We start from the raw sequence: 23,474 nt of genomic DNA, 5'->3' as shown, positions 1-23,474 counted from the left end.
ACCACATCATAAGTGTTATGTAAGTATTAGATAACATTATTCTTTCCAATCTTGTTAAGACTGTAAACAAATCACGAAAAGGAGGTTAAGGTCTCACTTTGCTTTATTTCTCTGGGCTTGTTCTGAACACTGTCAAATATGCAAGCTTCTCTTGATACAAACAGTTTGAAAGGAATGCAATAGTATGGCTTAGTGGCTTACGCCTAGACCTAACCAGTGTAATTATTCTAGGTAATTTAAGGACAAGAATAAAAGGAGGAAATGTCCCACCAGTGTTTAGATCTAATCCATGACTTTTGTTTTGAGAATCATTATTGATTTGACATCTGTGTAGAGTACTCTAGGGTCTGTAGTGATGCTTCACAGAGAGTAGGAGTTCATACTTGTTGGTTTGATTCTGTAAAAGCCACTGGAAGGGAAGTGTGTCCCAGCTCTCCAAAGTACCAGCACCTCCTCAGAGGTCTGGGTCCCAGCCCTGTGGGCTCTTCCTTTGAATTTCTAAACTCTGGTAACTGTGAATTTCTTCCTTTTGATCTTCCAGCCCTAAGATGGTAGCTGCTTTCTACAATTATTATCTATGTGTTACCTCAGAGTTCTGTTCGTTTCCCCTTTTCAGTCCTTCAATATCTGTTTAACCTGTTAATTTCTGATATTAGATTATCTCTGTTCAAATAGCTGAAGTGGTTTCTCTTTTCCTGACTGGGCCATGGCTGATACATCACTGGATGGACATTTAGGCCCAGCTTCCTCACACTATACAAATCACCCCTTATCATTATAATCGACAGAGAACGCAACACCAATCCTTTACCTGAAACATGTTAAAACACCCTGTGTCCCTCAAATGAAGCTCTTCTTAATGTCTAATTTCAACTTATCCACTTGAGATATGAGATCTCCTCTTAGCTTATCTTCTTCTCTTATCAATGTAAACTAAAGACATACTCCCTGGGATATAAAGGTATCTATGTATGAAGATATATTTCCAATGTATAAAACAATGGAGGAGGGCTTCCCTGGTGGCACAGTGGTTGAGAATCTGCCTGCTAATGCAGGGGACGCGGGTTCGAGCCCTGGTCTGGGAAGATCCCACATGCCACGGAGCAACTAGACCCGTGAGTCACAACTACTGAGCCTGCGCGTCTGGAGCCTGTGCTCTGCAACAAGAGAGGCCGCGATAGTGAGTGGTCCCCGCTTGCCACAACTAGAGAAAGCCCTCGCACAGAAATGAAGACCCAACACAGCCAAAAATAAACAAATGTGGGTTTTAAAGAAAAAAGAATATTATTTATTAAAAAAAAAAAACAATGGAGGAAAAAGTTGTCTCTGGGAACTTTTACTTATTAATAAAAGACTTTCTATAAAAATTGTAACATAAATAATATAGTTATATTAGCATATATAATATAAATAGTATATTATACAGTTCATATAATATATGTCATTTCAAAGGCTTTATATACTTACATGTTGTGAGTTACATATAAGTACATAAAGCCTGTGAAATTCATCTATTCTTGTTAATGAACTATTATTCATGCAATCACTTGTTTTTCAATGTTTCTCCTTCTCTCTTCATATTTGATTGTGTTCATATTGATTTTCTTCATACTTATATGTATTGATATGTATCATCTGGAAATTCTGGGGGCATTCTGGGCTGTTATCATTATCAGCATTCAGTGGTGAAGGCAGGGATGCCACACAATAAAAAACTATCCCATATGATTTTCAAGTGTCTCACCAGACATTCACATAGTAAAAACCTGTTTATAATCATCTGAGTTTAGAACTGAAGTCAATTTTATTTTCATAATTCTCATTTATACTAAATTATCTAAAATGAAGTTATAGTGCAAATCAAGTGCATTATTGTTTTGACAGAAATACTATGAAGTATTGTCTACCATTTCATGAAATCCTATCACTGAAAGCAAACAACTAGATATCTGAGCCACCAATACAACAAATACAATTCTAAATCATCAGAATTTTAGCTAATTCCACTTTTACGTGAAAGCTTATCTACTTCATTATGTCTTCTGGTATAGTTGCGCTGGAACATTTTCATATTTAAATGCATTTTATTTTATTATAAATTATTTTCCTTGTACTTCAGTTATGAAATTATATCCATTTTTAAAAATTAAATGTGTAGGTAGACAATACTGTCCATGAATTTTGTTTGAGAATAATAAAGGGGGCAATACAAGTAGGGCTATGAAACACAGGTTTAGATGGAGATGGAGGGCAGGAAGAGAGAAGCAAAAGAATAGCTGGTGGGAACATGACACTGAGAAGAAAGACAAAGGGGTGGGGGTGAGTCCTGACAACAAGCCACAGAAGGTACTTGGCTACTTGGTGAATGCTTAAATATGAACTGCCTTTGTTTAATCCTTTTTTTCTAGGTAATAATGCCACACCAGTGTTTGTCATAGCTTGAAGGAGTTAGCCAGATGCACGGAAGGAACAGAGACACTGGAGTAAGACAGACCTGCATTCAAACACTGGTTCTGCCTCTTATAAGTCATGTAAACTTGGGCAAATAATTTCACTTCTCTGAATGTCTATTTCCACTTTTGTAAAATGGAGGTAATAACAAAGGCCTTACAATTTGGCTCTGCTGAATCTTAGAGCCTGTCACCATGTCTGGCATATCATGGGCCCTCAACAGAGGTTAATTCCACCAATCAGCCATAAAAAAGAATAAAATAATGCCATTTGCAGCAACATAGATACAACCAGAGATTATCATAAGTAAAGTAAGTGAGAAAGATAAGGACAAATACCATATGATATCAATTATATGTAGAATCTAAAATGTGACACAGATGAACCTGTCTATGAAACAGAAACAGAATCAGGGACATAATAGACTGGTGGTTGCCAAGGGGGAGGGGGTGGGGGAAAGGTGGATTGGGAGTTTGGGATTAGCAGATGCAAACTGGTATATATAGAATGGATAAACAAAAAGGTCCTACTGTATAGCACAGGGAACTATATTCAATATCCTGTGGTAAACCATAATGGAAAAGAATATGCCAAAGAATGTATATATGTATAACTGAGTCACTTTGCTGTACAGCAGTAATTAACACAACATTGTAATTCAATAAGGGAGGAACTTCAACATGGCAGAAGAGTTAAGATGCAGGGATCACCTTCCTCCCCACAAATACATCAGAAATACATCTACATGTGTAATAACTCCTACGGAACACCTACTGAATGCTGGCAGAAGACCTCAGACCTCCCAAAAGGCAAGAACTCCCCCACGAACCTGGGTAGGGCAAAAAAAAAAAAAAAGAAAAAACAGAGAGAAAAGAATAGGGACGAGACCTGCACCAGTGGGAGGGAGCTGTGAAGGAGGAAAGGTTGCCACCCACTAGGAAGCCCCTCCGTGGGCGGAGACTGCGGGGGGCGGAGCGGGGGAGCTTCGGAGCCAAGCAGAAGAGCGCAGCAACAGGGGTGCGTGCGGAGGGCAAAACCGAGAGATTACCTTGCAAAGACAGGATCGGTGCCGACCAGCACTCATCAGCCCGAGAGACTTGTCTGCTCACCCGCTGGGGCGGGCGGAGGCTGGGAGCTGGAGCTCGGGCTTCGTAGGTCGGATCCCAGGGAGAGGACTGGGGTTGGCGGCAAGAACACAGACTGAAGGGGGCTAGTGCGCCACAGCTAGCCGGGAGGGAGTCTGGGAAAAAGTCTGGACCTGCCGAAGAGGCAAGAGACCTTTTTCTTGCCTCTTTGTTTCCTGGTGCACGAGGAGACGGGATTAAGAGCGCTGCGTAAAGGAGCTCCAGCTACAGGCGCGAGCCATGGCTATATCAGCGCGGACCCTAGAGACGGGCATGGGACGCTAAGGCTGCTTCTGCCACCACCAAGAAGCCTGTGTGCGAGCACAGGTCACTCTCCACACCTCCCTTCCCGGGAGCCTGTGCAGCCCGCCACTGCCAGGGTCCCGTGATCCAGGGACAACATCCCCAGGGGAACGCACAGCATGCCTTAGGCTGGTGCAACATCATGTTGGCCTCTGACGCCGCAGGCTCGGCCCGCATCCGTACCCCTCCCTCCCCGCGGCCTGAGTGAGCCAGAGCCCCCGAATCAGCTGCTCCTTTAACCCCGTCCTGTCTGAGCGAAGAACAGACGCCCTCCTGCGACCTACACTCAGAGATGGGTCCAAATCCAAAGCTGAACCCCGGGAGCTGTGCGAACAAAGAAGAGAAAGGGAAATCTCTCCCAGCAGCCTCAGGAGCAGCGGATTAAATCTCCACAATCAACTTCATGGACCCTGCATCTGTGGAATACCTGAATACACAACGAATCATCCCAACTTGAGGTGGACTTTGGGAGCAATGATACATATATACTTTTTGCCTGTTTCTCTTTTTGTGAGTGTGTATGTGTATGCTTCTGTGTGTGATTTTGTCTGTATAGCTTTGCTTTTACCATTTGTCCTAGGGTTCTGTCTGTCCGTTTTTTTTCGTTTTATTTTTCTTTTCTTTATGATTACTTAAAAAATTTTTTTTTCTTAATAATTATTTTTTATTTTATTTGACTTTTATTTTATCTTCTTCTTTCTTTCTCTCTTTTTTTTCTCCCTTTTATTCTGAGCCGTGTGCAGGACAGGCTCTCGGTGCTCCAGCCAGGCATCAGCACTGTGTCACTGAGGTGGGAAAGCCAAGTTCAGGACACTGGTCCACAAGAGACCTCCCAGCTCCCAGTAATATCAAACGGCAAAAATCTCCCAGAGATCTCCATCTCAATGCCAACACCCAGCTCCACTCAACGACCAGCAAGCTACAGTGCAGGACACCTTACGCCAAACAACGAGCAAGACAGGAACACAACCCCATCCATTAGCAGAGAGGCTGCCTAAAATCACAATAAGATCACAGACACCCCAAAACACATGACCAGACGTGGACCTGCCCAACAAAGACAAGATCCAGCCTCATCCACCAGAACACAGGCACTAGTGTCCTCCACCAGGAAGCCTACACAACCCACTGAACCAACTTTAGCCACTGGGGACAGACACCAAAAACAATGGGAACAACGAACCTGCAGCCTGTGAAAAGGAGATCCCAAACACAGTAAGATAAGAAAAATGAGAGGACAGAGAAACACACAGCAGATGAAGGAGTAAGGCAATAACCCACCAGACCTAACAATGAAGAGGAAATAGGCAGTCTACCTGAAAAAGAATTCAGAATAATGATATGATCCAAAATCTTGGAAATAGAATGGAGAAAAAACAAGAAACGTTTAACAAGGACCTAGAAGAACTAAAGAGCAAACAAACAGTGATGAACAACAAAATAAATGAAATTAAAAATTCTCTAGAAGGGATCAATAGCAGAATAACTAAGGCAGAACAACGGATAAGTGACCTGAAAGATAAAATAGTGGAAATAACTAACTACTGCAGAGCAGAATAGAGAAAAAACAATGAAAAGAATTGGGGACAGTCTCAGAGACCTCTGGGAAACCATTAAATGCACCAATATTCAAATTATAGGAGTCCCAGAAGAAGAAGAGAAAAAGAAAGGGACTGAGAAAATATTTGAAGAGATTATTGTTGATAACTTCCCTAATATGGGAAAGGAAATAGTTAATCAAGTCCAGGAAGCACAGAGAGTCCAATACAGGATAAGTCTGAGGAGAAACACATCAAGACCCATATTAATCAAACTATCTAAAATTAAATACAAAGAACAAATATTAAAAGCAGCAAGGGGAAAACAACAAATAACACAAAAGGGAATCACCATAAGGTTAACAGCTGATCTTTCAGCAGAAACTCTGTAAGCCAGAAGGGAGTGGAAGGACATATTTAAAGAGATGAAGGAGAAAAAACTACAACCAAGATTATTCTACCCAGTAAGGATCTCATTCAGATATGACGGAGAAATTAAAAGCTTTACAGACAAGCAAAGCTAAGAGAATTCAGCACCACCAAACCAGCTTTACAAAAAATGCTAAAGGAACTTCTCTAGGCAGGAAACACAAGAGAAGGAAAATGCCTATAATAATAAACCCAAAATAATTAAGAAAATGGTAATAACATGCATACTGATAATTACCTTAAATGTAAATGTATTAAATGCTCCAAGCAAAAGACATAGACTGGCTAAATGGATACATAAACAAGACCCATATATACGCTGTCTACAAAAGACCCACTTCAGACCTAGGGACACATACAGACTGAAAGTGAGGGGATGGAAAAAGATATTCCATGCAAATGGATATCAAAAGTAAGCTGGAGTAGCAATTCTCATACCAGACAAAAGAGACTTTAAAACAAAGACTATTACAAGAGACAAAGAAGGACACTACAGAATGATCAAGGGATCAATCCAAGGAGATATAACAACTGTAGATATTTATGCACCCAATATAGGAGCACCTCAATACATAAGGCAAATACTAACAGCCATTAAAGGGGAAATCAACAGTAACACAATCATACTAGGGGACTTTAACACCCCACTTTCACCAATGGACAGTTCAAAATGAAAATAAATAAGAAAACACAGCTTTAAATGATACATTAAACAAGATGGACTTAATAGATATTTATAGGACATTCCATCCAAAAACAACAGAATACACATTCTTCTCAAGTGCTCATGGAACATTCTCCAGGATAGATCATATCTTGGGTCACAAATCAAACCTTGGTAAATTTAAGAAAATTGAAATTGTATCAAGTATCTTTTCCAACCACAGTGCTATGAGACTAGGTATCAATTACAGTTAAAAATTTGTAAGAAATACAAACACATGGAGGCTAAACAACACACTACTTAAAAACCAAGAGATCACTGAAGAAATCAAAGAGGAAATCAAAAAAATACCTAGAAGCAAATGACAATTAAAACACAACGACCCAAAACCTATGGGATGCAGCAACAGCAGTTCTAAGAGGTAAGTTTACAACAATACAATCCTACCTTAAGAAACATGAAACATCTCAAATAAACAACCTAACCTTACACCTAAAGCAATTAGAGAAAGAAGAATTAAAAAAAACCCAAAGTTAGCAGAAGGAAAGGAATCATAAAGATCAGATCAGAAATAAATGAAAAAGAAATGAAGGAAATGATAGGAAAGATCAATAAAACTAAAAGCTGGTTCTTTGAGAAGATAAACAAAATTGATAAACCATTAGCCAGAATGATCAAGAAAAAAAGGGAGAAGACTCAAATCAATGGAATTAGAAATGAAAAAGGAGAAGTAACAACTGACACTACAGAAATACAAAGGATCATGAGAGATTATATGCCAATAAAATGCCAATAAAGCAACTATATGCCAATAAAATGGACAACCTGGAAGAAATGGACAAATTCTTAGAAATGCACAACCTTCTGAGACTGAACCAGGAAGAAATAAAAAATATGAACACACAAATCACAGGCACTGAAATTGAAACTGTGATTAAAGATCTTCCAACAGGGCTTCCCTGGTGGCGCAGTGGTTGAGAGTCCGCCTGCCGATGCAGGGGACATGGGTTCGTGCTCTGGTCCGGGAAGATCCCACATGCCGCGTAGTGGCTGGGCCTGTGAGCCATGGCTGCTGAGCCTGCGCATCCGGAGCCTGTGCTCCACAAAGGGAGAGGCCACAACAGTGAGAGGCCCGCGTACCACAAAAAAAACCAAAAACAAAAATCATCCAACAAACAAAAGCCCAGGACCAGATGGCTGCACAGGTGAATTCTATAAAACATTTAGAGAAGTGCTAACACCTATCCTTCTCAAACTCTTCCAAAATAAAGCAGAGGGAGGAACACTCCCAAACTCATTCTACGAGGCCACCATCACTCTGATACCAAACCCAGACAAACATGTCACAAAGTAAGAAAACTACAGGCCAATATCACTGATGAACATAGATGCAAAAATCCTCAACAAAATACTAGCAAACAGAATCCAACAGCACTAGCAAACAGAATCCAATAAAAAGATCATACACTATGATCAAGTGGGGTTTATCCCAGAAAGCAAGGATTCTTCAATATACACAAATCAATCAACGTGATACACCATATTAACAAATTGAAGGAGAAAAACCATATGATCATCTCAACAGATGCAGAGAAAGCTTTCGACAAAATTCAACACCCATTTATGATAAAAACCCTCCAGAAAATAGGCATAGAGGGAACTTTCCTCAACATACTAAAGGCCATATATGACAATCACACAGGCAACATCGTCCTCAATGGTGAAAAACTGAAACCATTTCCACTAAGATCAGGAACAAGACAAGGTTGCCCACTCTCACCACACTTATTCAACACAGTTTTGGAAGTTTTAGCCACAGCAATCAGAGAAGAAAAGGAAATAAAAGGAATCCAAATCAGAAAAGAAGAAGTAAAGCTGTCACTGTTTGCAGATGACATGATACTATACATAGAGAATCCTAAACATGCTACCAGAAAACTACTAGAGCTAATCAATGAATTTGGTAAAGTAGCAGGATACAAAATTAATGCACAGAAATTTCTTGCATTCCTATACACTAATGATGAAAAATCTGAAAGTGAAATTAAGAAAACACTCCCATTTACCACTGCAACAAAAAGAATAAAATATCTAGGAATAAACTACCTAAGGAGACAAAAGACTTGTATGCAGATAATTATGACACTGATGAAAGAAATTAAAGATGATACAAATAGATGGAGAGATATACCACGTTCTTGGATTGGAAGAATCAACAATGTGAAAATGATTCTACTACCCAAAGCAATCTACAGATTCAATGCAATCCCTATCAAACTACCACTGGCATTTTTCACAGAACTACAACAAAAAATCTCACAATTTGTATGGAAACACAAAAGACCCCGAATAGCCAAAGCAATCTTGAGAACAAAAAATGGAGCTGGAGGAATCAGGCTCCCTGACTTCAGACTGTACTACAAAACTACAGTAATCAAGACAGTATGGTACTGGCACAAAAACAGAAATATAGATCAATGGAACAGTGTAGAAAGTCCAGAGATAAACCCACGCACATATGGTGACCTTATCTTTGATAAAGGAGGCAGGAATGTACAGTTGAGAAAAGACAGCCTCTTCAATAAGTGGTGCTGGGAAAACTGGACAGCTACATGTAAAACAATGAAATTAGAACACTCCCTAACACCATACACAAAAATAAATTCAAAATGGATTAAAGACCTAAATGTAAGGCCAGACACCATCAAACTCTGAGAGGAAAACATAGGCAGAACACTCTATGACATAAATCACAGCAAGATCCTTTTTGACCCACCTCCTAGAGAAATGGAAATAAAAACAAAAAGAAACAAATGGGACCTAATAAAACTTAACAGCTTTTGCACAGCAAAGGAAACCATAAACAAGACCAAAAGACAACCCTCAAAATGGGAGAAAATATTTGCAAATGAAGCAACTGACAAAGGATTAATCTCCAAAATATACAAGCAACTCATGCAATTCAATATCAAAAAAAACAAACAACCCAATCCAAAAATAGGCAGAAGACCTAAACAGACATTTCTCCAAATAAGATATACAGATTGCCAATGAACACATGAAAGAATGCTCAACATCATTAATCATTAGAGAAATGCAAATCAAAACTACAATGAGATATCATCTCACACCGGTCAGAATGGCCATCATCAAAACATCTACAAACAACAAATGCTGGAGAGGGTGTGGAGAAAAGGGAACCCTCTTGTACTGTTGGTGGGAATGTAAACTGATACAGCCACTATGGAGAACAGTATGGAGGTTCCTTAAAAAACTAAAAATTGAACTACCATACACACCAGCAATCCCACTACTGGGCATATACCCTGAGAAAACCTTAATTCAAAAAGAGTCATGTACCAAAATGTTCATTGCAGCTCTATTTACAATAGCCAGGACACGGAAGCAACCTAAGTGTCCATCAACAGATGAATGGATAAAGAAAATGTGGCACATATATACAATGGAATATTACTCAGCCATAAAAAGGAACGAAACTGAGTTATTTGTACTGAGGTGGATGGACCTAGAGACTGTCATACAGGGTGAAGTAAGAAAGAGAAAAACAAATACCTTATGCTATTACATATATATGGAATCTAAGAAAAAAGAAGAAAAAATAAGTGGTCAGAAGATCCTAGGGGCAAGACAGGAATAAAGATACAGACCTACTAGAGAATGGACTTGAGGATACGGGGAGGGGGAAGGGTAAGCTGGGACAAAGTGAGAGAGTGGCGTGGACATATATACACTATCAAACGTAAAATAGATAACTAGTGGGAAGCAGCCGCATAGCACAGAGAGATCACCTCGGTTCTTTGTGACCACCTAGAGGGGTGGGATGGGGAGGGTGGGAGGGAGGGAGATGCAAGAGGGAAGAGATATGGGGACAGATGTAGATGTATAATTGATTCACTTTGTTATAAAGCAGAAACTAACACACCACTGTAAAGCAATTATACTCCAATAAAGATGTTTTAAAAAAAGTGTTGAAGGCAAACATAACAGTGAAGAAAAAAAAAAATTCAATAAAAAAAAATCTTAAAAAATAAAGTAAAATCAAAACCTAAAAAAAAAAAACCCCAGAGGTTAATTCCTACCCACCTGCTCCTAGATGTTGCCCAATTTCTTGTGCCTGCTGAAAGAGAGAGAAGTCCAGACAACAACTGTATTAGTTATCTATATACATAATAAATTACCACCAAATTAGTGGCTTAAAACAATACATGTGTATTATTATCTCAGTTTCTGTGGGTCAGGAATCTGAATATGGCTGGATGGGCCCTTTGCTTCAAGGTCTCTCACAAGCCTGCAATCAAAGTGTCAGCTAGAGCTAGAGTCTCATCTGAAGGCTCAGCTGTGGAAGGCTCTACTTCAAATCTTACATGGTTGTTTGCAGAATTCAGTTTCAGGACAGTTGATGGACTGAGGACTCAGTTCCTCACTGTTTTTTGGCCAGAGTCCCCTCTCTGTTACTTGCCACATGGGCCTTTCCAAAATCACAGCATTCTTAATCAAAGATACAAACCAAGAGGACAATAAAGAGAGTCTGCAAGCAGGACAACAGTGAAACCTTTTGTAACCTAATGATGGAAGTAACATTTCATCACCTTTGTCATGTTTAGAAGCAAGTCCCTACATCTAGCCTATACTCAAGTGGTGGCTATTACACAAGGGCATGAATGCCGAAAGATTGAGGGCCATCTTAGAGTCTGCCTGTCACAATAATGTATAGGTAATTATACAGAATTTGCTTCTATGTATGTGGGAAAATTACCTGGGCCAAATATTTAAGAAAATATGCTTTCAACACCCAATCCATATACTCCAAGTTTTAAAAATTTGACTCACTGATTAATTGTATGTGTTTTATGCCTGATAGATTCCTATTAAAACTGTGAGAGTATTCAAATCATGAATAGATACTCTCTGATTATATAACCCAAGGCAACAAGAAATAGCTATGCTGAAATTTTTCAAAACTGACAGCCAAACTACTTCAAATTGCTGTGCTGTTCAAGGTGATTTCAAATAGAAATAATTTGTCTGCATATCTGAACCCTGGCAACCCTCACCTTCACTACACTCTCCATACAACATAAACCTAAATGCTTAATGGATCAACTATTATATGCTCTTTCTTAATTCCCACATCCAGGACTGAAAATCTGGTAACATTTAAAAAATCGTTTACCTTATAAACTGTAGTGGCCACTACTGAAAAGCAATGCAAAGTAACACAATCACAATCACAGTTTAGTAGTTTATATTTTAAGTAGAAAAATAAATTAAAAAAAATAACTTCTCGTAGAATTAACTTTTTCTGGTGGTCATTATTCCACAATCTCCTCCCTTACTTTGGAATCCTGCCAGCTAAAGAACACCATTTCTGTGATACCTTTGGAAACGTCACCGTTATTTGAAGCATATCCCCAAACTATGCTTACTTAGGAGACTAAGTCCTAAGTATCACTCAACCTACATGCTCCTTTTCTGAGCAGGAGGGACCCATGTTTATTCCATGAGGCTCTCCCTACCCAGCTGGATGAACCAGACCTGACCCAAGCTGGAGCAACCAGACTCTCTTTCTTTCTTTCCAAGGAACCTAAAACTGGGATAGAGGGACACTACCCAGTTGACTCATAGCACAGAAGTTCTGAGTACATTACCTGTTTAGGGCTGGGGAAGAAAGCCATGTTGAGGCCATAGATATTGTGATGGTTAATTTTATGGGTCAACTTAATTGGGCCATGGGGTGAACAGATATTTTGGTCAAATATTATTCTGGGTATGTCTGTGAAGTGTTTCTAGATGAGATTAACATTTGAAATAGTAGACTGTATCAAGGAGACTGCCCTCCCCAATGTGGATGGGCCTAGTCCGATCAGTTGAAGGTGTACATAGAACAAAAGGTGGATCCTCCCACAAGCAAGGAGGAACATTTCCTGCCTGACAGCTTTGAGCTGGGACCTCAGTCTTTTCCAGCCTTCGGACTCACACTGAAACATTGACTCGGCTTGAATCTCGAGGCTGCCTGCTTTTGGACTGGCACTTACACCACAGGCTCTCCTCGTTCTCAGTCCTTCATAGTTGGACTAGAACTAAACCATCAGCCCTCCTGGGTACCCAGCTTGCCGACTACAGATTCTGGTACTTCTCTGTGTACATACTTGCATGAGCCAATACCTTATAATAAATAAATAAACAGAAAAATAAATATATCCTGTTGGTTCTATTTCTCTGGAGAACCTTGACTAATACAGACACACACACACACACACACACACACACACACAACAGAAAATCAATCTGCAGGGAGAAGAATGAAGTAATGTGCAAACAGAAGCAGCAGAGATAAAAAATCACATTGCCTAGAGGGAAGCAGTGTGGAGAAGTATCTTGTTTTTATAGTCCTTCAAAAGATCTTGTGGTCCATCCTCTTCTGGGGTGCCATGAAACACCCTTGGTTTCTTATAATAAATCCCCTTTTACATAAGCTAGCCCAGTGGATTTCAAGTTATCTGAAACCAGAAGAGGCTTGAATAAGGTACTTGGTGAATCAGTACACATGCAACAGAAGGCCCTGGTCTCCAGCTCAGCCCCCGTAACCTGACTCATCCCAATAGAAGACAGTAGGATGGTTAAGACTCAAGGCACTCGGTTCAGACAGTACCTGGATTCAATTCCCAGCTTTGCCACATTCTAGCCACATGACTGCTGCTAAATTACTCACCTCTTCAAACCTTAGTTTTCTTGATCTAATGTCACATAGGGTTGTTACAAGGATTAAAAGGAACTGAGCTCCAGGGCCATCATGTTAGGCTTCTGAATTGTTCTCTAGTTGCATGGCCCAGCAGCTCTGCTCAGTGCAGCAGCTAGCCCAGAGTAAGGGTTTAAAAAAATTAGCTGTATCCTTTTTATATTACATTGCCTACCTGATTGCCACCAAAACCACTATCTTAATCAAGTAAGGAGGAACACTTTTAACACAAATTGACACAAACACCTGCAACAATTTACTTGACAGTGATTTTTCTGCTTCAGCTCACTGTTCTCTTCAAAATAAATATATACAGACACTACAACACTATATGGTAGAAATTATGGTAGACATAATTATGTCTTTCAGGAAATCGTACTCAACTGCCAAGAACCTAGCCTGCTGAGGCAAACCCTGTGCCAGAAAACCAAAACAACATCCCATAAAAGTACTTAGGGTTCCGAAGTCAGTGAGGCATGGGCTAAAATACCCATGTGTTCTTGGTCAAGTTACTTAATTTTTCTAAGCCTCTCTTTCCTCATGTTTTCAGTGGGGATACTTCACAGAGCTGGGAAGGATTAAATTAAAATATGTAAACCTAAGCACAGTTATACAAAATATAAAGTGCTAAATAATTGCTAGCTCACTTATATCCAACCGTAGAACAACCAGAAACTGATATATTCTACCTAATAATATACAAATAATCACTCAATGGCCCCAAGAAATAATTTTGAAAGAAATAACTTACATGGGGATAATCCTGTCAAGTAGGTTGAACTACTTTACCTTAAAGAAGTTGAGTAAGATGCTGAGTTTAAACGCAATTAAACTTTCCCCTTAATGTAGGGCAACCCTGCCTTCATTCCAGCTCATCCTGGGTAGTCCTGGGCATAATTATTAATAGGGCCCCATTTCACTTTTGAAAGTGTCCTGGTTTGGGTAATAAATTATATGATCACCCTATCTACAGTAAAATCTTTAGATGGAAGACAAACTTAAAAGATGCTATTTCATCTCAAGGCTTGTTTATTGTGTTTTAATTTTTTTCTCTCTAGCTTTTGAGGCAAACCGTAAAAACAGAATTTAGGGTTCTACATCCACACAACAAGTAGCTTTTCAAACTGCCCAGACTTGGGAGTTATGACTAAGCTGGCCTTTACTTCAAAGGACAAATCCATGAATGAACAGGGTATCGAGATGAGGCCATTCCATTCAGCAGCAGGTGCTGTGGATTATGGAGAGCCATACTGCCCCTGTAATTAGGAAGAACAATACTTTACATGCGTCCGGCAGTTTACAGTGTAAAACGCATTCTCACATGTATCATCAAATTTAACTCTCAAGAGCAAACGCATTTTCTGTCCCACAATTTCATGCATGCCTGAGATTTCCACACAAGTGGGTAACCACTTGGGAAACCTATGAGTGCAGCTCACAAGCTCTCTGATGCTCACTTCTCCCTACCCACAATCCCCAGTCCCTGCCTTCCTCAGTTCCTTGACTCTTGCTTTCCATCCACTCCCAAGGATTTGAAACCCATGTTTTTGACCTTCTTCTCCCATTCTGAACCCTGCCCTCCACCTCCATCCCACCCTCAGGCCATGATGTCCAGGTTTGTTTACCAGCCTCATGAAACCGAAGCCAAAGATGAAAGGTGTTCTGGACACACTCCTACCAAAGACATGTCGCCAGGTCTGCCCTTTACCTAGACCCTGCCCATTGCGAAAGGAGCATAAGACATCACTCCCATTTTACAGATGAGAAAACTGAGTCAGGAAGGTCAAGTGGCTTGCCCAATGTCACATACCAGCAAAGTGTGAACCAGATGTGGGTCTTCTGACTCTAGTGTCCATGCTCTTTCTCTTATACTAATGCTTCTCAAATTTCAGTGTGCACTTGCAAGGTAAGCAGCATAATTTACAGGGACCAAAATGAAAATGCTGGATCCCTTGTTCAAAAAGGAGGAAAACAGCATTTTCCTTTCTTCTCCCATCTCTTGACTTGCCGTGGTATTTTTTTATTTGCTATTTAACACTGGGCTACTTCCAAACAGGGATACTCACAGTGAATGCAGGCCTTCAAAGGTGCCCAGATCCTCACCCATGATTGGGCATGTGGGGCACACACATCTGACCCTGACTTCCCCACACCAATGCTCAGGTCCCTGCTGAGGGCAGAAGGCAGTAGTGGACACTGGGTGGGGCGAGGGAGACAGTGGCCATCCTGGCCAGATGTGGAACTACGTATGAACTAAGACTCGAAGCTCCCCTCCCCCCGCAAGCTCCAGTGTCCCACCAGACTTCACTTACAAAACACAATTTCAGAGATAAAATTAGTAATAATGTCAAGTCAGTGACCCCAGAGCATTATACGCCAAGTACAGGGCACCCCTTCTGAGACAGGGCACTGTGCAGTCACCCTTAAGCCAGCCCTGAGCACAAGAATCACCTGGGATCTTTTAAAATGCAAGATCCGACTCAGCAGATCTGGGGTGGCCCTGGGACTGTGCATTTCTAACCAGCTCCCAGAGGATGCTAACACTGTTGGCCTCAGACTACCCTTGAGTATCAAGATCCTACACCACAAGTCTCATTTTTTAACCAGTTTATTATGTCAGAGCCAATTACACACCTTCTATTTCTTTCATTACTCAAATAATGCAGCCATGAAAATAGGTATTAAATACAAGTCACCATCCATTGTATCCTCAAAATCTGATGTGTCAGAAGTAGCAAATCTATTCATATATTTATGATATCCTCCGGCCTGGGTTTAAAGACTTTATGCTTGTACATATACCGATGTCACTCAGGTGGCCATCACACAAAGGCTTCCTGATTCCTGCTCAGGTAGACAATGCCCTCCCTGCTCAGAAGGACCTATTGTTGAAAAGTGTCAAGTACAATTTTCTAAAACAGGAGCAAGGGCCCATATCCTCAGCTCATGGATAGAAATGATGGCTGAACGGTTTTGAGTTTTTAAAGATATACTTTTTCAGGAATGGCAGCAACCTTAGACTCTACTGAAGAGAGGGGGCAAGATTTCTCTGAATTCCTCTAGCAGGAACTCTCAGATTATGGAGTCCTATTCAGTGGCAACCCATGCAGCACATGAAAAATGAGATCTCTAGAAAACTGAGCCTCAGTCTCTTCATCCCTAAAATGGGGCCAATTACACTTGCCTTAGCTCATGGGATTATGCCTTTGATAAAATCATATGAAACAGTCACTATGAAAGGTTATGAACTACAAAGTACTTTACAAATCCAAAGTTGTTGCTGTTTAACAGCCTTAGAAAATGCTATAGGTTACTAACAGATGTTAACATTTCAAGGTCATGCCCCATAGCATTTGAGGTGTGTATAGAAGGTAGGGGTGTTAACAGAATATATTCTTTTAAAGGTGGAATGTTATGAGACTGACAAACCACTTTCATAACTGGAACAAATTGTGCCTGCCACTCAGTAATACTTGGAAATCCATCACCAATATGACTTATACTCAGCATCAATAAATCTCACAAAGTGAACCCTGTGCAGACCAAAGAGTAAACAAAAGTGAACATTGTGTTTCACCTGTCTTGTTTGGCAAGATGAAATGAAAACTCTGGCTACCTCAACTGGAATAAAGCCTTTAGTCTCTCACTGGTTTGGTTATTTTTGGAACCTTTTATGGAATATTAACTTTATTTGCTCTAATTCTGCAGGAAGCCACATTGGAAGTGCAAGGAAATATAAATGATTAAAAAGTAGAAGTAGGGGGGAAAAAAGTAACCACATATTTTGCCCCAACTTTCTTAAGCTAATATATCAACTGTATCTCTTCAAAAATGTGGGATTCCCCAATTGCTATTCTTGCCCCACTTCTAACATGACTACACTCAACATGGTTCACTCACTGGTGTTAGCAGATTTTTTTTTATTGTCTGTTGTTTTACCAGGGATCAACATAAGTAAAGGAATGATATAGGAAAGTAACTTTTTAAATCAGTGGCAGTATTTTAAAATTTTCTGATGTAGCAGTGGGGGAAAACTATGAAGCTAGTTGACCCACTAAGGAATCAAGCTGTAACCTAAGCTCCAGGGTATAACCAATTAAATTAGTAAACCACAAACAGTAAAGAATAAAAATTGATGTATTATTTAAAGTACACTAGTTTTTAGACCTCCCAGGCTCACACGACACATTTTCTTAGACCAGGTCTTTATAAGAGACACCAGCCTTAAGTGACACAGAAGAGTTTTTAAATCGCAATTAGTTTAGTGTCCTTGGTTGATATTATTCTGCTTTTTCTGACCAACAATAATGAATAACCCACAAGCACTAATGAATAACTAACTCCCTTTGTCTCCAAGGACAGCAGAGCCCAACAAGATATGTCATAGGCCCTGAAGAAAAATAAAAAACCTTTACTATGAAAATCTTCCCAATTATATAGTTCTAGGGGTACTGCGAATGTGGAATTGTCTTAAATATTTAAATAGCTATGTCAAACGTGCTTATAGTGAGGATCATAAAACTGATTTCCCAGATGCTTTGAAAAATGCATTTCTCCCAGTCTAATTACAGTCTGTAACTGTTGAGCAGGAAGTAGGGAGAAATGCCATTAGTGGTACAATTTAACTTAGATTCTGTACTCACCAATTCTAGGAGGGCCAGAAAGTTGCCAACTGCAGAAAGTCCTCCAAACTCAGTCACTCACCAGCAAAGATAAATATGAAAATTCTTATCTCAGCACATTAAAAATTGACATGTGGTAAGCAATCATTTTTAAAACAAATTTCTATATCTTAGAAATATAAAGCTACAAGTAACTTTTTTCTCTGTTGTAGTACAAAGCAAATAAACAAATACACTCATGTTCCTGAGAGCCAGGGTTCTCACTGACAAATTCACAATGAGGAAGTGTGAGGAAGTGTGAGGAAGAACTCTGTGATGTATTTTAACTGGAACTCATTATCTTGGTCTGGTGTATCTCCTCACTCTGTCCACAGAAAGGACCTAGAAGCAATGACACCCCAGAGCCAATAAGATCACCCTTTCATCCAGTTTCCCAAGTATCAATTCCCACTAAAAGGAACCTGAACTTTTTGGAAAAATAGCTGATTCCAGGTCTAGGGCAGGGAAGTACAAATGAGCCTAGAACATCTTGCTTTGTCTCAAACCAAGGAAGTACTTAATGGGAACATGTCAAAAGGACATAAGAACTGACTTGAAGGGGCTCCCATTGGCCAAATCAGCGACAGTTTGAGCATCAGAAAAAACAATGATGGTAGTGAATTATAGCACAGTGAATTTTTTAAAGGAATACATGAATCTGCAATGACTCTAAAAGAGAAGGGAAAGAAGCTCTCCCTTCTAGAAGAATACCAGATAATAAACCTAGAAGGAATGATAAAATCAGAAAATAACTATTATGCAATCAGCAGCATAACTGATTCATACAAGGATCATCAATAAATGCCATGAGGGCTTCCCTGGTGGCACAGCGGTTGAGAGTCCGCCTGCCGATGCAAGGGACACGGGTTCGTGCCCCGGTCCTGGAAGATTCCCACATGCCGCGGAGTGCCTAGGCCCGTGAGCCATGGCCACTGAGCCTGCGCGTCCGGAGCCTGTGCTCAGCAACAGGAGAGGCCACAACAGTGAGAGGCCCGCATACCGCAAAAAAATAAATAAATAATTAAAAATGCTATGAAAGGCTGTTACAGAATAAGATATTCACATACGATTATTTGGATCCACATCATCCCCAAGGTTAAAATCCTTCCACAGCTTGCTAGTGTCCTCAAGATGGATCCAAACTCCTTGGTATGGCACTCATGACCCTTCATCTGGCTACTGCTTATTCTTTTCCAGTCTCATCTCTTACCAAAGTCTCCACACCTCCCCTCAATGTGAAACCAGATAGAAGTCCATGAAATGCACCATGATCTCTCCCCTCCAGGTTTTGAGTGTGCTTTTCTCCCTACCCAGAGTAAGTTCCAGACAGCCCCTGCCCCTTCACACACACACAGAGGACATACTCTTCCATGATTGTAAGGCTAGCTCCTCATTCTTCAGGTGTCTGCCTAGATACCCTACTCTCCTCCCAGAACCACTTTTCAAGCACCGGCTGGGAACCCCTCCCAATGTTGCCATATCACCCTGAGTGTATCTCTACCAGAGCCTTAACTATGCTTTATTCTAACTGCCCATTTATTTTTTCTGAGTTCTCAACTCCTTGAGGGTCAGGACTATGTTTTATTGGTTATTATATCCCCAAAACAGTGGCTCACCCATAACATATGCTCAATAATTATTTGTAGAGCAAATGATTGGATGAAGCTCAAACAGTCCCAGATCACCATTCTCAAACAGTTACTGGCTTAGTTTAGGAATTGTTATCCAAGATGTGAAAGGGACACATTCAGCCACTCCAGGCACCATCCAGACCACTAGTGGTATCCAAGCTGCAAGGCAAGGGGGAATAATAATACAGTTGTCCTCAACCCCTTACCCATGCCCACACATGCCCCAATCATGCAGATCCAGAACAGGCACTGCAAACTTGTAAGCTGAGCAAGGAGCCAGAAAACAGAAAAAAAGAGAATCAGGAAGCAGTTCTAATTTTTACATGAGTTCCAAGATATATTAACCCTGATAGTTCGTTATTCCTTAAGTACCTGAAGCATTTTTTATAAACTACGATTATAATTATAACCACTTCTAATCACTATTAAAGTAATATTCCCAAACTCCTTATTGCCTGGCAGGGCTTATGTTACTTATTCTTTCTAGACCTTAGTTCCCTTATCAGTTAATCAACAATAGCATACAACTCAGGGCTGTCGTGAGGAATAACTATGTACTGGAAAGCACTTAACATGGTGCCTGACACACGCTAAGTTATGATATAATAAGTTCAAGTTATTAATATTATCACCATTATTATTGCCAGTCAGGATTTCAAACACAAGTATATATATAAAAGCAAGCTACAGTTCACTAGTCAAGCATGAGCTGAAAGATTTTACTGGGCCTCAGTCCCTGAAAATACAAACACATGAGCTTGACATTAAGAACCTTAGCTTGCCACGTCATGAACATAGCAACCTGACGATGACGGAGCTATTTCAGATGCAGCCCCCAGGGAAAATTTTTCCTATAGTTACACTAAATATCAGTAGCTCTGAGAAATAAAACACCTCAAAACCAAGCCTACACCAAAGTTAAGTAGAAAAAGTTACACATGTTTACTTTTTTTTTTTTTAAGCTACCCATTTATACCAACTTCTCCATATACAGAAATACACAGACACTAAAACAAACAACTTTGGGGTAACTTGCCTGATATAAATCATTATTCATCATAATTGGATAAGTTATGAGTTAACTGGGTGAATGGCTACTCACAAGGCTGCTAGTAATTTTATTTGGTGGTATAAACACTTAGTATAAACATTTAAAACTAAATGCTAAAAACACCTAAAGGAATATATAATCATGCTATTTTATATAACAGAGCTATATTTTACATGGGATACATACTCCTTCTTTTTCTAGCCCCAATACACATATCATTAGCAATATAACCTCATTAAGTCAACAACAGTTTCTAGAGAGAGCATGTCACTCAAATAATTTGTTATTCTCCAAAAATTATTCTTAATTTAAAATGTATGGTAATTCAAACACTGCTTAATTAAAAGCATTCGCTCTGCATTTCAAATTAACAAGTTTTTTCTAGTTCTCAACAAGCACAAAAATACATCTTTTCATTATACTCTTCTAGCTGCCTACTCTCTTGTCACTAGCTGTATTATAAAAATTATAGGTTTAGGGGTTTCCCTGGTGGCGCAGTGGTTAAGAATCTGCCTGCCGCTGCAGGGGACACGGGTTTGGTCCCTGGTCCAGGAAAATCCCATATGTCACGGAGCAACTAAGCCCGTGCGCCACCACTACTAAGCCTGCACTCTAGAGCCCGCAAGCCACAATTACTGATGCCCGCATGCCTAGAGCCCGTGCTCTGCAACAAGAGAAGCTACCACAAGAAGCATGCACACCACAATGAAGAGTAGCACCCCCGCTCAACGCAACTAGAGAAAGTCTGTGCACAGCAACAAAGACCCAATGCAGCCAAAAATGAATAAATAAAAATTTTTAAAAATTATAGGCTTTGCTCTTAGAATAATTTTTTATTTTATGTACTAGTTCCTCATTTTATTGGCTGTTAAAATTTCTCCCTTTTTAATCCTTTTCCTTCCAAACACCACCTTTCTTCTAGCATCCAGCTAACATAATGACAGTTCCAGCCACTCATCTCCTCCATGGCCTGCAGAATCCAGCCCCTGGTAAGCCAAGGCAGAGCTCTGTGTATCCAGAGGGCAGGATCATAATAAACTTGCTCTTGCCCTTCCTCTGCCACCACCCACCCTACCTCCCTGTTTCCAATCTTTCTATCTCATCTTCCACTCTATTTCACAGTCCCATGAGATGACACATTTACCACTGTGGTGCCCTCACCCTCACACGTATGTACACGTGTACACGTCCACATCCTTTCCTAGAAAGCTACATATCATTATGAGACTAAAAACTTTGACCCTGACACTGAATCATGTATTTTTCCATTGGATTTGCTGGCAGAGAAGAGACAAGGAGGAGAAAAAAAATAGTGTCCACTTTTAAAAGATCCCAAAAAGACAATCCTACCTTTCCCAGATTTTGGAGGAAAGGGGCTTCCAAACTCCTGTTGCTTTGGCTTTAAAGTGTGTGGCCCTGACATGCCTCCAGTCTGGGTGACCTGGAAACGTGGCTTCCCACTGGTGAGCACTTGTCTCCTGGGGCTCAAGGCAGGCAGATGGATGGGGCTCTCATTCATGTTGCTCTGAGGAGCCATCCCTCCTCCTGAGGGCATCTTGAGATGGAGGCTGTTAGCAAGGCTTCCAATGGCAGGGCTTGGTGTGCTGCCACAGGACGAGGGGCCAGGAGTCCCCGAGTGGGCTCGAATGGGAGGAATATGTTGGCCACTGACCATCCCAGGCCCCTGTGGGGTTCCTGATGTCCGGTGGAGATTCATGCTGCATGACCTTCCATTCATTCTGACAAAACCTGTAGCCAGGTTGGTCAAATATCCAATGACACTAATGATTCCTTTCAGGCAAAGTCCAATAAGTTATCCATGGTGTGGTTTATTAGCCTGTTTAAAAAAATAAATGCAGGCATTTTTAAAAGTAAAAAGGAAAATAAATTACAACGAGTTTTCAACCTGTGTAGCATTCATATCAGGAAGAAAAGAAGCACTCTCAGCAAAACGGTCTTTTATGTAGAACAGGGTTATCTAATACATGGTTCATTGTCAGGCACTCTCCCCTCCTGCACTCGTTGTAGACATGGATTATGGATCACTGCATTGTTTTTTTTGCCACTGAACCCTTCTCAATACAGTGCTCTTGGCAACTATAACCAATCTACTGGTGCCAGCTTGCAAAATGAAACTTATGTTGCTCCGTAGAGGATTTGTCGGTAGTAGCTCACGTTTGCTACAGTGCATCCTGGGAAACCCAAAAGCATCACCTTCATGAGCTGTGAGACTAGTGCTTCAAAGATTCCAGTAAACAAACAAAAAGCCAATACAGGGCTTCCCTGGTGGCGCAGTGGTTAAGAATCCGCCTGCCAATGCAGGGGACATGGGTTTGAGTCCTGGTCCGGGAAGATCCCACATGCTGCGGAGCAACTAAGCCTGTGCGCCACAACTACTGAGCCTGCGCTCTAGAGCCCGCAAGCCACAACTACTAGAGCCTGCACGCCTAGAGCCCGTGCTTCACAAAAAAAGAAGCCACCGCCATGAGAGGCCCGCACACTGCAACGAAGAGTAGCCCCCGCTCACAGCAACTAGAGAAAGCTGCACAGCAACAAAGACCCAGTGCCAAAAATAAATCAAGAAAAATTTTTAAAAAGCCGATATAACCTCTAAAAGAGATTATGAGGACATTAAACCATCTCAGATTTTTACTCTACGAGCAATCTTTTTCACAGTCCCTAGATTTACAAAGGATAAAAAAATAGGCATGGGAATCTCACAAAGGCTTCATATATCCATATATCCAAATATTCACAGCAGCGTTAGAGTCTTGGTTCTATACTGATCCTGAGTTATGGGGAAGGAAATAGAATCAACATCACAATACTCTCTTCTTCCAGTAAGATCCTAGACAAGGAAAA

The 23,474-nt window shown here is 40.5% G+C and overlaps 1 protein-coding gene across 1 annotated transcript in view; it reads right to left on the bottom strand.

Annotated features, from left to right (window-relative positions):
- Nucleotides 1–22,350, bottom strand: part of GLIS3 (GLIS family zinc finger 3) — a 499,957-nt gene extending 477,607 nt beyond the window's left edge. The window contains exon 1 of the mRNA XM_065879061.1: nucleotides 21,963–22,350. Coding sequence (XP_065735133.1) covers nucleotides 21,963–22,350 — 388 coding nt within the window. The remainder of the gene's footprint in view (nucleotides 1–21,962) is intronic.
- Between the last annotated feature and the right edge of the window lie 1,124 nt (nucleotides 22,351–23,474).

Source organism: Phocoena phocoena, chromosome 6, assembly GCF_963924675.1.
Source record: "Phocoena phocoena chromosome 6, mPhoPho1.1, whole genome shotgun sequence".
NCBI lineage: Eukaryota > Metazoa > Chordata > Mammalia > Artiodactyla > Phocoenidae > Phocoena > Phocoena phocoena.
Note: the sequence above shows the minus strand (reverse complement) of the source record. Positions and strands in the feature narration are given on the sequence as shown.